This window comes from Dendrobates tinctorius, unplaced genomic scaffold (assembly GCF_039654945.1).
Source record: "Dendrobates tinctorius isolate UK_male_01 unplaced genomic scaffold, ASM3965494v1 ptg000151l, whole genome shotgun sequence".
NCBI lineage: Eukaryota > Metazoa > Chordata > Amphibia > Anura > Dendrobatidae > Dendrobates > Dendrobates tinctorius.
In genome coordinates, this window is record NW_027361818.1 from 8,752,578 (window position 1) to 8,764,677 (window position 12,100).

Below are 12,100 nucleotides of genomic sequence, written 5' to 3' on the forward strand. Positions count from 1 at the left end.
TACCCTGCATCATACCTATACCCTGTGCAGCAGCGATACCCTGCATCATACCTATACCCTGTGCTGCAGCGATACCCTGCATCATACCTATACCCTGTGCTGCAGCGATACCCTGCATCATACCTATACCCTGTGCTGCAGCTATACCCTGCATCATACCTATACCCTGTGCTGCAGCGATACCCTGCATCATACTTATACCCTGTGCAGCAGCGATACCCTGCATCATACCTATACCCTGTGCAGCAGCGATACCCTGCATCATACCTATACCCTGTGCAGCAGCGATACCCTGCATCATACCTATACCCTGTGCAGCAGCGATACCCTGCATCATACCTATAGCCCGTGCTGCAGCGATACCCTGCATCATACCTATACCCTGTGCAGCAGCGATACCCTGCATCATACCTATACCCTGTGCTGCAGCGATATCCTGTATCATACCTATAGCCCGTGCTGCAGCGATACATGGATTTTTGTGATAACTCACCGTAAAATCCTTTTCTCCGAGACGCTCATTGAGGGGACACGGGTACTGTGGGTGTATGCTACTGCCGCCTGGAGGCTGACACTAAGTAAAAAAAAGAGGTTAGCTCCTCCTCCGCCGTATACACCCTCGCCCTGATTGCGGGCGGAAACCAGTTTAGTGCAAAAGCAGTAGGAGAACAACAAAAATCAGCCTTAATGCAGATAACATTATGTCTAGAAAGGAACCACCCTAACATCAACAAAAATGCACATCAATTAAATAAACAAGAGCCAACTGGCTAACAGGGTGGGTTGCTGTGTCCCCCAATGAGCGTCTCGGAGAAAAGGATTTTACGGTGAGTTATCACAAAAATCCATGTTTCTCCTTCGTCTCATTGGGGGACACAGGTACTGTGGGACGTCCTAAAGCAGTCCCTGGGGGGGAAGTTGACTCACCAATCCAAGCTACATGCACCTCATGTCTAAAGGTGCGCCACCGCTGCTTGGCGAATCCTTCTACCCAGGCTTGCATCCGCTGAAGCCTGAGTATGGATATTGTAATGTTTGGTAAACGTATGCAGGCTGGACCAGGTTGCTGCCTTGCACACCTGTTCCATCGAAGCCTGGTGCCGAAGCGCCCAAGAGGCGCCCACTGCCCGAGTAGAGTGTGTTCTGATCCCTGCTGGAACCGGCGCACCCCTGATGCGGTAGGACTCCTGAATAGTTAGACGGATCCACCTGGCTATGGACGATTTTGAGGCCGCGAGTCCTTTCCTGCGTCCCTCGGGGAGCACGAACAGTGTGCCTGTCTGCCGAAAGGGTGCCGTCCGTGACACGTACCTCCTGACGGCTCTTACCAGGTGTGTGTGAAGAGCTTTTTCCACGCGGTGTACTGGTAATGGACAAAACGAGGGCAAGACAATATCCTCATTAATGTGGAACGAGGAAACGACATTCGGCAGAAAGGGGGGAGCTGGTCTAAGCACCACCTTATCCCTGTAGAAGGTGAGAAACGGTGCTCGGAAGGATAGGGCTGCCAACTCCGAGACTCGCCTAATGGAAGTTATGGCTACAAGGAATACCACCTTCCAGGAAAGGTACGACAAAGAAATATCTTGTAGAGGTTCAAATGGAGATTCCTGCAGAACACTCAGGACCAGGTTAAGGTCCCAGGCGTCGAGGGGCGCCCTATAGGGAGGTACCAAGTGGGAGACCCCCTGGATGAAATTCCTCACCTGCATATTGGTAGCAATTTTTCGCTGGAAAAGGATGGACAAAACCGATATCTGTCTCCTAAGGGAGCTCGGTGCCAACCCTGAGTCTAGGCCCGACTGGAGAAAGGCCAAGATGTTGGGGATAGAGAATGTCAGTGGAGAAAACCCGCGATTTCGACACCAAGCAAAGACCTTCCAGGTGTGATGGTAAATTCTCGCCGAGGTAGGCTTCCAAGCGCTAACCATTGTAGCGACCACCTCGTGTCCAAACCCCGCCTGGGTCAGAATCCAAGATTCCACAGCCATGCCGTTAAACACAGGGCCCCTGAGTTCGGGTGGAAGATCGGGCCTTTGGATAGTAGATCCGGGCGCTCTGGGAGATGCCAAGGAACGTCGGCGAGCAACTGCACTAGATCTGCGTACCATGCTCGACGGGGCCAATCTGGGGCCAGCAGAATCGCTGGCACCCCTTCCGCCTTGATCTTCTTGATGACCTTCAGAAGTAGTGGCAATGGGGGAAATAGGTATGGGAGGGGAAACTGGTTCCACGGCAGAACCAACGCATCCACGGCAATTGCCTGCGGATCCCGGGATCGAGCGACAAATGCTGGTACCTTGGCGTTCACTCTGGAGGCCATTAGGTCCACATCCGGCGTCCCCCATCATTGCCAAATCTGCTGGAAGATCTCGGGGTGAAGTGACCATTCCCCGGATGCGAGACCCTGCTGGCTGAGGAAGTCTGCCGCCCAGTTTTCTACGCCAGGGATGTGGACTGCCGATATCAATGAATGGTTCCTCTCGGCCCAGTGAAGCACGTGTCCTACCCTGCGCATGGTTGCTCTGCTGCGGGTGCCCCCTTGATGATTTACGTAAGCCACCGCCGTGTCATTGTCCGATTGAATCCGGACGGGGCGTCCTGCTAGAAGGTGCTGAAAATGTTGCAGCGCCAGCCAGACCGCTCGTATTTCCAACAAGTTGATTGGGAGGTGTGCCTTCTGTTGCGACCATTGACCCTGGGTCGTGTGGTGGCGAAAAACTGCTCCCCAGCCAAGGAGGCTGGCGTTGGTTGTGACCACTAACCACTGGTCTGGGAGAACGGGTTTCCCCTGATTAAGGGAGGAACTGACAGTCCACCACTCTAGCGTCTGTCTGACCTGAGAGGACAATCGGCACTGATGATCGAGCGTGAACGGGTGCTTGTCCCAGGATGACAAGAAGGCGTGCTGCAGGTGGTGAAGATGAAATTGGGCGAACGGAATCGCTTCCATTGCCGTCACCATTTTCCCTAGTACCCTCATCCCAAAACGAATGGTGTGAGGGACTGGTTGGAGAAGTTTCCGGACTCCTTGCCGGAGCGCTAGGGCTTTGTCTTGAGGGAGAATTACCAACCCTCGGGAGGTGTCGAAGATCATCCCTAAAAAAGAAATGCTCTGAGCTGGGACAAGGGATGATTTCTTCATGTTGACCAACCACCCTAAGCGGGAGAGGATATCTAGTGTGATGCTGACACTCTCCTCGCATGCCCGAAATGAGGGGCCTCTGACCAAGAGGTCGTCTAAGTATGGCAAGACGACTATGCCCCGAGAGTGTAAGATGGCCATGACGACTGCCATAACACTCTGGGGGTGGTGGCTAGCCCGAAGGGCAGTGCTGCAAACTGGAAAAGTCGGCCATTGATGGCGAAGCGTAGAAACCTCTGATGCGGAGGAAAAATGGGGACGTGCAGATAGGCATCCTGGATGTCGATAGAGGCCAAGTATTCTCCCTGCCCCATGGCTGCTATAACTGTACGGAGAGATTCCATTCGGAAATGTTTGATCCTGATGAACTTGTTCAGGAGCTTCAGGTCCAAAACAAGCCGGACTATCCCGTCCTTTTTGGGGACCGCGAACAGATTGGAATAAAAGCCCTGAGGATTCTCGTGCTCTGGCACATGAATAATGACTCTGCTGTGCTGAAGTGACTCGATGGCTCCTATCAACGCCCTTATCCGGGCCTTCCCTTTGGGAAGACGGGAAAGAAAGAACCGTTTTGGGGGGTACCTGTCAAACTCTATCTTGTACCCCGAGGACACCAGTTCCGTCACCCATGAGTCGTGTGCTAGGGTGACCCAGACGTGGAGAAACCAGAGTAGGCGGCCGCCTACTCTGCTGATGTCGCCAAAAAAATGCTCCGAGTCATTTGGCTGAGGATCTTTGGGACCTGGTTCCCCTCGACCTGGGCTGGCGAGCATGCATCCTCCCCAATGGAATGGCTCTATATGAGACCTGCCGATCCCTATCTTGGTTAGATAGGGATCGCTGCAGTCCACCCGGGGTTGCGAAAGGCCCGAAACTGTGCCTGAACCTGGTGGCGAAACGGCGGCTTGACCCTCTGTTGAGGGAGGAAACTGCTCTTTCCCCATGTAGCATCGGAGATGAGCTGGTCTAACCTTTCCCCGAATAAGCAGCCACCTTGGTAAGGCAGGGAAGTCGAGGACTTCTTGGAGGTTGAATCGGCCCGCCATGTCCTTACCCATAGGGCCCTCCTAATGGAAATTGTGTTTGCGGCCGCAAGCGCCGCGCAGTTGGCCGCATCCAAGGAAGCATTGATTAAGTAATCCCCAGCCATAGCGATCTGACTCGCGATCTCTGATACCTCCGTAGGCAGGTCCCTATCCTGCAAGGCTTTGTTCAATGATTCTGACCATGACATCATGGCCTTGGCTACCCATGTCTCCGCGAAAGAGGGAGAGAGTGCTGATCCTGATGCTTCAAATACTGAGCGAGCCAAGCTCTCTTTGAGACGATCAGTGGATCCTTAATAGAAGAACCACTAGGTACAGAAAACAGGGTTTTAGAGGCCAAGCGTGACACTGGTGGATCCACCGCTGGGGATTCTGCCCATTTCTTACAGAGATCCGGGGCAAACGGATATCCTGCCTCGAGCGTCTTCTGGCCCGAAAAACGCCTATCCGGCCTTACTCTGTGTCATTGCACTATGTCCTTGAACTCTGGATGAGTGCAAAATACTCTATGCGATCGCTTAGCCCGCTTAAAAGATACCTTATGGCCTGAGGCCATGGTGGAATCATCCTCAATCCCCAGGGTCTGATTGACACCCCGGGGTATGTAGGTCCAAGGGTTCGTCTGAGTCACAATCTGAGCTTTGCCCACTCTCAACTGCTGGTGAAGGAGAGCGAGATGCAGAACTCACGGATGCCGAGGCACCGGATGGGCCGGGAGACGCCGTGTGGGTTCGTTTCCCTTGCGTCTGCCTGGAGTGAGAGCGACCCCTGCAGGCCGGAGGCTTTTGTGAGGTGGAGGACCCCTCCCAGACAGGTGAGCCACTATCCCTGCCCCTATTTGGGGCGCGAAGGGACTCAATCGCCTTTGTAAGCGATGCCATAGACTGCGACAGTGATAGGACCCATTCCGGGGGATTTGGAATACTGGGCTCGGTCGCAGGGGAGGGCTCCTGGGCGCGTTCGCATAATTTGCTGCTCTGCGCCCGCGGAAACGCGGCCCGACAGGAGATGCATGCAGCGTATAGGAACGTGTGCGTCTTCACTTTCCCAGCCATATTGTATCTGCCAGGCATCTGTACTGCCCTGCTGGGGGGTGGGGGAGGAAGGCACTCCTCGATTAAACGTAGCGTGGCCTCTAGAGTCGGGGGGGTTGCACTTAAGGTACCATCACATTTAGCGATGCACCAGCGATCCCGACAACAATACGACCCGGTCAGGATCGCTGGTGCATCGCTAAATGGTCGTTAGTGAACTGCCAAACAGGCAGATCTCACCAGCGACATAGCAGCGGTCGGTTCTTACCCGTCAGACGTGGCGATGAAGACTTCCTCCCGCCAACGTCCACGCGTCGCTTGTCGGCGCCAGCAGGAAGCCCAGCAGGAAGCGGCCGAAGAGAAACGGCCCAGGACGTTCTCGCGCGATCAGCGATAACCAGCGGGGAGCCGGTCGGAGGTAAGTATCACACATAGCGGTATCGCTAGCAATATCGCTGCTGCGTCACAAAAACAGTTACGCTTTAGCGATATCGCTAGCGATCTCGCTTAGTGTGACGGGCCCTTTACCCCGGTCCTGTGTCCTTGCCGCGCACTGATCCTCTCAAAGATGTGCGCACTTCAGCTGTGGTTGGGCCGTCCTTTCCGGGTTGCGGTCTACCCTGGAGTGAAGTCGGGGGATCGATTTATTCTGCGCCCGCCAAGGCCACAGAGGGCGGGCCGCCGGAAGAGACGTGGAAAAGGGAGGGCGGGACTTCCGCCCGCGTCCTAACACCGGCCGAAGCCGGGGGCTGGATTTTTAGCGTCCGCCCGCGGAGGGGTGGCGGGAGGGCAGGCCTCCACACATCAGCCAAGGAAGCGTGGCCGGCGTCAGGACACGGCGTCAGGCACGCCGCCAGGGAGGGGGAAAAGATCTTCGCTCGACCGCCCGAAGCTAAGGGCTCCAGCCCTATGGACGCTGCCGCAGGGCCCTCCCAGGCCATCCCCGCCATGACGACTTCGCCAATCAGGTAGAGGGGAGGGGGGCCATATCCAGGACGGTGCAGGCACCCTAACTCCGTTCTCCTTCCAGGGATGAGGAGACGGACCATCCGCCGCCTTGCAGCACCGCCGTCCAGCATTGGTGGAGCAGTGGGGGGCCTCTCGGACTGTCTTGTGCCTCTGTACAGCCCATGGTTTCAATACCTAGGGGTGGTCAGGGCTAAGTCTGGCATCATGTCCCACGTCGCGGGAGAGGATACGTGGAGGGACACTCACACGTGCTCACCCGTTGATGGTTTGGGGAAATCGGACCCTTTCGGTAGGGTCCGTTGCCCCTGTCTTATCTTCATAGAAGGTAAAAATAAAAAAGTCTGGGGAAAACGGCCCAGATATGTCCCACGGTGTGGGAGAGGCTACGTGGAGGTGACACTCACACGTGCTCGCCCATTGTTGGTTTGGGGAGATCGGACCCTTTCAATAGGGTCCGTCGCCCTTGTCTCATCTTCATAGAAAAAAGAGAAAAAAAAAAAAAAGTCTGGAGAAAACCAGACGAGTGTGCCTCCAGTGGACACTAAGCATAAAACTGGTTTCCGCCCGCAATCGGGGTGAGGGTGTATACGGAGGAGGAGGAGCTAACCTTTTTTTCACTTAGTGTCAGCCTCCAGGCGGCGGTAGCATACACCCACAGTACCTGTGTCCCCCAATGAGACGAAGGAGAAACCCTGCATACCTATAGCCCGTACTGCAATGATACCCTGCATCATACCTATAGCCTATGCAGCAGCGATACCCTGCATCATACCTATACCCTGTGCTGCGATACCCTGCATCATACCTATACCCTGTGCTGCAGGGATACCCTGCATCATACCTATACCCTGTGCTGCAGGGATACCCTGCATCATACCTATAGCCCGTGCTGCAGCGATACCCTGCATCATACCTATAGCCCGTGCTGCTGCGATACCCTGCATCATACCTATACCCTGTGCTGCAGCGATACCCTGCATCATACCTATACCCCGTGCTGCTGCGATACCCTGCATCATACCTATAGCCCGTGCTGCAGCGATACCCTGCATCATACCTATAGCCCGTGCTGCAGTGATACCCTGCATCATACCTATACCCCGTGCTGCGATACCCTGCATCATACCTATAGCCCGTGCTGCAGCGATACCCTGCATCATACCTATACCCCGTGCTGCAGCGATACCCTGCATCATACCTATAGCCCGTGCTGCAGCAATACCCTGCATCATACCTATAGCCCGTGCTGCTGCGATACCCTGCATCATACCTATACCGTGCTGCAGCGATACCCTGCATCATACCTATACCCCGTGCTGCTGCGATACCCTGCATCATACCTATACCCTGTGCTGCAGCGATACCCTGCATCATACCTATAGCCCGTGCTGCAGTGATACCCTGCATCATACCTATACCCCGTGCTGCGATACCCTGCATCATACCTATACCCCGTGCTGCAGCGATACCCTGCATCATACCTATACCCCGTGCTGCAGCGATACCCTGCATCATACCTATAGCCCGTGCTGCAGCAATACCCTGCATCATACCTATAGCCCCTGTGCTGCAGCAATACCCTGCATCATACCTATAGCCCCTGTGCTGCAGCTATTTCCTGCATCATACCTATAGCCCCTGTGCTGCAGCAATACCCTGCATCATACCTATAGCCCCCGTGCTGCAGCTATTTCCTGCATCATACTTATACCCCACACTGCAGCGATACCCTGAATCATACAGCGATACCCTGCATCATACCTATACCCCGTGCTGCAGCGATACCCTGCATCATACCTATACCCCGTGCTGCAGCGATACCCTGCATCATACCTATAGCCCGTGCTGCAGCAATACCCTGCATCATACCTATAGCCCCTGTGCTGCAGCAATACCCTGCATCATACCTATAGCCCCTGTGCTGCAGCAATACCCTGCATCATACCTATAGCCCCTGTGCTGCAGCAATACCCTGCATCATACCTATAGCCCCCGTGCTGCAGCTATTTCCTGCATCATACTTATACCCCACACTGCAGCGATACCCTGAATCATACAGCGATACCCTGCATCATACCTATACCCCGTGCTGCAGCGATACCCTGAATCATACAGCGATACCCTGCATCATACCTATACCCCGTGCTGCAGCGATACCCTGAATCATACAGCGATACCCTGCATCATACCTATAGCCCGTGCTGCGATACCCTGTGCCATGCATATGCCCCTTTTTGCATTGCTGCACTGCCCCATACATGGACTCTCCTCTTCACACATCTCCACCCAGCAGCAATACCTTATGTGATACTTGTGTGTTGGAGCAATAAGCTCGGTCGTGCCATTGACTAACCTGCTCCCGCTCGGCCATCCTCCTCTCCTCCTCCCGCCGTATGTCGTCTCGCCTCCGCTGCTGCTCCTTCTCGTGAAGTTTCCGCTGCTCTCGTTCACGGCGCTGTTGCTGCAATAATAAAGGGCGACTCAGACATGTAATAACTCGGAAGGCGCCAAAGAAAATCTAACAACTCGGGCCAAGAACAGCTCTTCAGCAGGGTTTCTGGCCTCCTGTTACCTGGGCGTAATGGGAGTAGTAGTTGTGTTACCACCAGAACGTATCATGCAGCCCCTACCTCCTCGACGCGCCGGCGCTCCTCCTTCTGCTCCTCGATGCGTCGCTGGCGCTCGTGCAGCAGCTGCTTGATGTGCGCCTCCGAGTCGCGGTGCTGCGGCCCCATCTGCTGCTGCTTCAGGGCCTCGGAGTTACTCTTGTTCTCCTGCTGCAGCCTCAGGAACTCGCGCCTGAGCGTGGACTCCCCCGGCACGTTCATGATGGAGCTGGTGACACAAGATGTTGGATTACCGGGCTGGAAATATCATGGTCCGGCCACAAGGTGAGAGGTGCAGGTCCTCACCTGGGCTCCCCTTCCTCCACATGATTCTCCTCCTCGTCCTCGCTGCCGCTGTATTCATATTCTGTCTCATCTGTATGTGAAGAGCAAAGTGCACATTATTTCAATAAGGACTCTCCACTAAAGAGGTTCTGCAGCAGCTGTGATAGAGGGTTCTTGTGCATCTGTGTGGCCACAGCACTTCTCATTGTAACCACTAGGGGGCGTAGTGCATCAGTGGATAGAGTGGCCTCTGGTGCAGACTTACCTTTCTCTACACGTTTCTTCCGGGAGCGATCAATGTGATCTTTGAGCTGGATCCTGACCTGCCTCTCCGTGGGCTGGTCCCTGATAAAGGGGTACTTCAGCAGCTGCTCTGTGGGCGGCCGGCTCATGTAGTTTTTGATCAGACACGTGTCAATAAAGTCAATGAACTTTTTGGACCTTAAAAAACACAAAAAAAAGTTTAAGAGCCGGGGTAACATTCCCCACGGGGCGGCATTACTCGGCTGAGCCAGGAGTAACATTCCCCACCCCATGGGGCGGCATTACTCGGCTGAGCCAGGAGTAACATTCCCCACCCCATGGGGCGGCATTACTCGGCTGAGCCAGGAGTAACATTCCCCACCCCATGGGGCGGCATTACTCGGCTGAGCCAGGAGTAACATTCCCCACCCCATGGGGCGGCATTACTCGGCTGAGCCAGGAGTAACATTCCCCACCCCATGGGGCGGCATTACTCGGCTGAGCCAGGAGTAACATTCCCCACCCCATGGGGCGGCATTACTCGGCTGAGCCAGGAGTAACATTCCCCACACCATGGGGCGGCATTACTCGGCTGAGCCAGGAGTAACATTCCCCACACCATGGGGCGGCATTACTCGGCTGAGCCAGGAGTAACATTCCCCACCCCATGGGGCGGCATTACTCGGCTGAGCCAGGAGTAACATTCCCCACACCATGGGGCGGCATTACTCGGCTGAGCCAGGAGTAACATTCCCCACCCCATGGGGCGGCATTACTCGGCTGAGCCAGGAGTAACATTCCCCACCCCATGGGGCGGCATTACTCGGCTGAGCCAGGAGTAACATTCCCCACCCCATGGGGCGGCATTACTCGGCTGAGCCAGGAGTAACATTCCCCACCCCATGGGGCGGCATTACTCGGCTGAGCCAGGAGTAACATTCCCCACACCATGGGGCGGCATTACTCGGCTGAGCCAGGAGTAACATTCCCCACCCCATGGGGCGGCATTACTCGGCTGAGCCAGGAGTAACATTCCCCACCCCATGGGGCGGCATTACTCGGCTGAGCCAGGAGTAACATTCCCCACCCCATGGGGCGGCATTACTCGGCTGAGCCGTGGTTTTTGGCCACCTACCATTTCTTGGACTTCAGCTTTGGGGGAGGATTCCTGGGGATGAGGAATAACGCTCTCATCGGGTGCATGTCACACAGCGCTGGAGGGGAGAGGACAGGAGAAATGTAGTGAAATAACCAGGTAATGGAAGCAGGAGGCGCTTCAGGCGGCGGGAGCAGGAGGCGCTACAGGCGGCGGGAGCTGGAGGCGCTACAGCCGGCGGGAGCAGGAGGCGCTACAGGCGGCGGGAGCAGGAGGCGCTACAGGCGGCGGAAGCAGGAGGCGCTACAGGCGTTTGTGTCTATATGTGCATGTAGCAGAGCTTTGTGTGTCTATATGTGCACGTAGCAGTGATGTGTGTGTATATGTGCATGTAGCAGAGCTGTGTGTGTCTCTATGTACATGTAGCAGAGCTGTGTCTATACGTGCATGTAGAAGAGCTCTGAGCGTGTCTACATGTGCATGTAGCAGAGCTGTGTTTCTGTGTCTATATATGGATGTAGCAGTGTTGTTTTTGTTTATATGTGGATGTAGCAGAGCTGTGTATGTGTGTCTATATGTGCATGTAGCAGTGATGTGTGTCTATACGTGCATGTAGCAGAGCTGTGAGTGTCTATATGTGCATGTAGCAGTGATGTGTGTCTATATGCGCATGTAGCAGTGATGTGTGTCTATATGCGCATGTAGCAGAGCTGTGTGTGTCTATATGTGCATGTAGCAGAGCTGTGTGTGTCTATATGTGCATGTAGCAGAGCTGTGTCTATATGTGCATCTAGCAGAGCTGCGTTTGTCTATATGCGCATGTAGCAGAGCTGTGTGTGTCTATATGCGCATGTAGCAGAGCTGTGTGTGTCTATATGTGCATGTAGCAGAGCTGTGTGTGTCTATGTGCATGTAGCAGAGCTGTGTGTGTCTATATGTGCATGTAGCAGAGCTGTGTGTGCCTATATGTGCATGTAGCAGAGCTGTGTGTGTCTATATGTGCATGTAGCAAAGCTGTGTGTCTATATGTGCATCTAGCAGAGCTGCGTGTGTCTATATGTGCATGTAGTAGAGCTGTGTGTGTCTATATGTGCATGTAGCAGAGCTGCGTGTCTATACGTGCATGTAGCAGAGCTGTGTGTCTATATGTGCATGTAGCAGTGATGTGTGTCTATATGTGCATGTAGCAGTGATGTGTGTCTATATGTGCATGTAGCAGAGCTGTGTGTGTCTATATGTGCATGTAGCAGAGCTGTGTGTGTCTATATGTGCATGTAGCAGAGCTGTGTGTCTATATGTGCATCTAGCAGAGCTGCGTTTGTCTATATGCGCATGTAGCAGAGCTGTGATTATATGCGCATGTAGCAGAGCTGTGTGTGTCTATATGTGCATGTAGCAGAGCTGTGTGTGTCTATATGTGCATCTAGCAGAGCTGCGTGTGTCTATATGTGCATGTAGTAGAGCTGTGTGTGTCTATATGTGCATGTAGCAGAGCTGTGTGTCTATATGTGCATGTAGCAGAGCTGCGTGTCTATACGTGCATGTAGCAGAGCTGTGTGTGTCTATATGTGCATGTAGCAGTGATGTGTGTCTATATGTGCATGTAGCAGAGCTGTGTGTGTCTATATGTGCATGTAGCAGAGCTGTGTGTGTCTATATGTGCATGTAGCAGAGCT

At 54.2% G+C, this 12,100-nt stretch overlaps 1 protein-coding gene across 6 annotated transcripts in view; it reads right to left on the minus strand.

The window, feature by feature from the left end:
• MINK1 (misshapen like kinase 1) overlaps positions 1-12,100 on the minus strand; it is a 111,337-nt gene that overhangs the window by 37,480 nt on the left and 61,757 nt on the right. For all 6 annotated transcript variants that reach the window (XM_073547083.1, XM_073547082.1, XM_073547084.1 and 3 more), the window contains exons 9-13: positions 10,464-10,542; positions 9,351-9,526; positions 9,107-9,176; positions 8,825-9,029; positions 8,548-8,655 (exon numbers count right to left, since the gene is read on the minus strand). In XM_073547083.1, the coding sequence (XP_073403184.1) occupies positions 8,548-8,655; positions 8,825-9,029; positions 9,107-9,176; positions 9,351-9,526; positions 10,464-10,542 (638 nt within the window). The remainder of the gene's footprint in view (positions 1-8,547; positions 8,656-8,824; positions 9,030-9,106; positions 9,177-9,350; positions 9,527-10,463; positions 10,543-12,100) is intronic.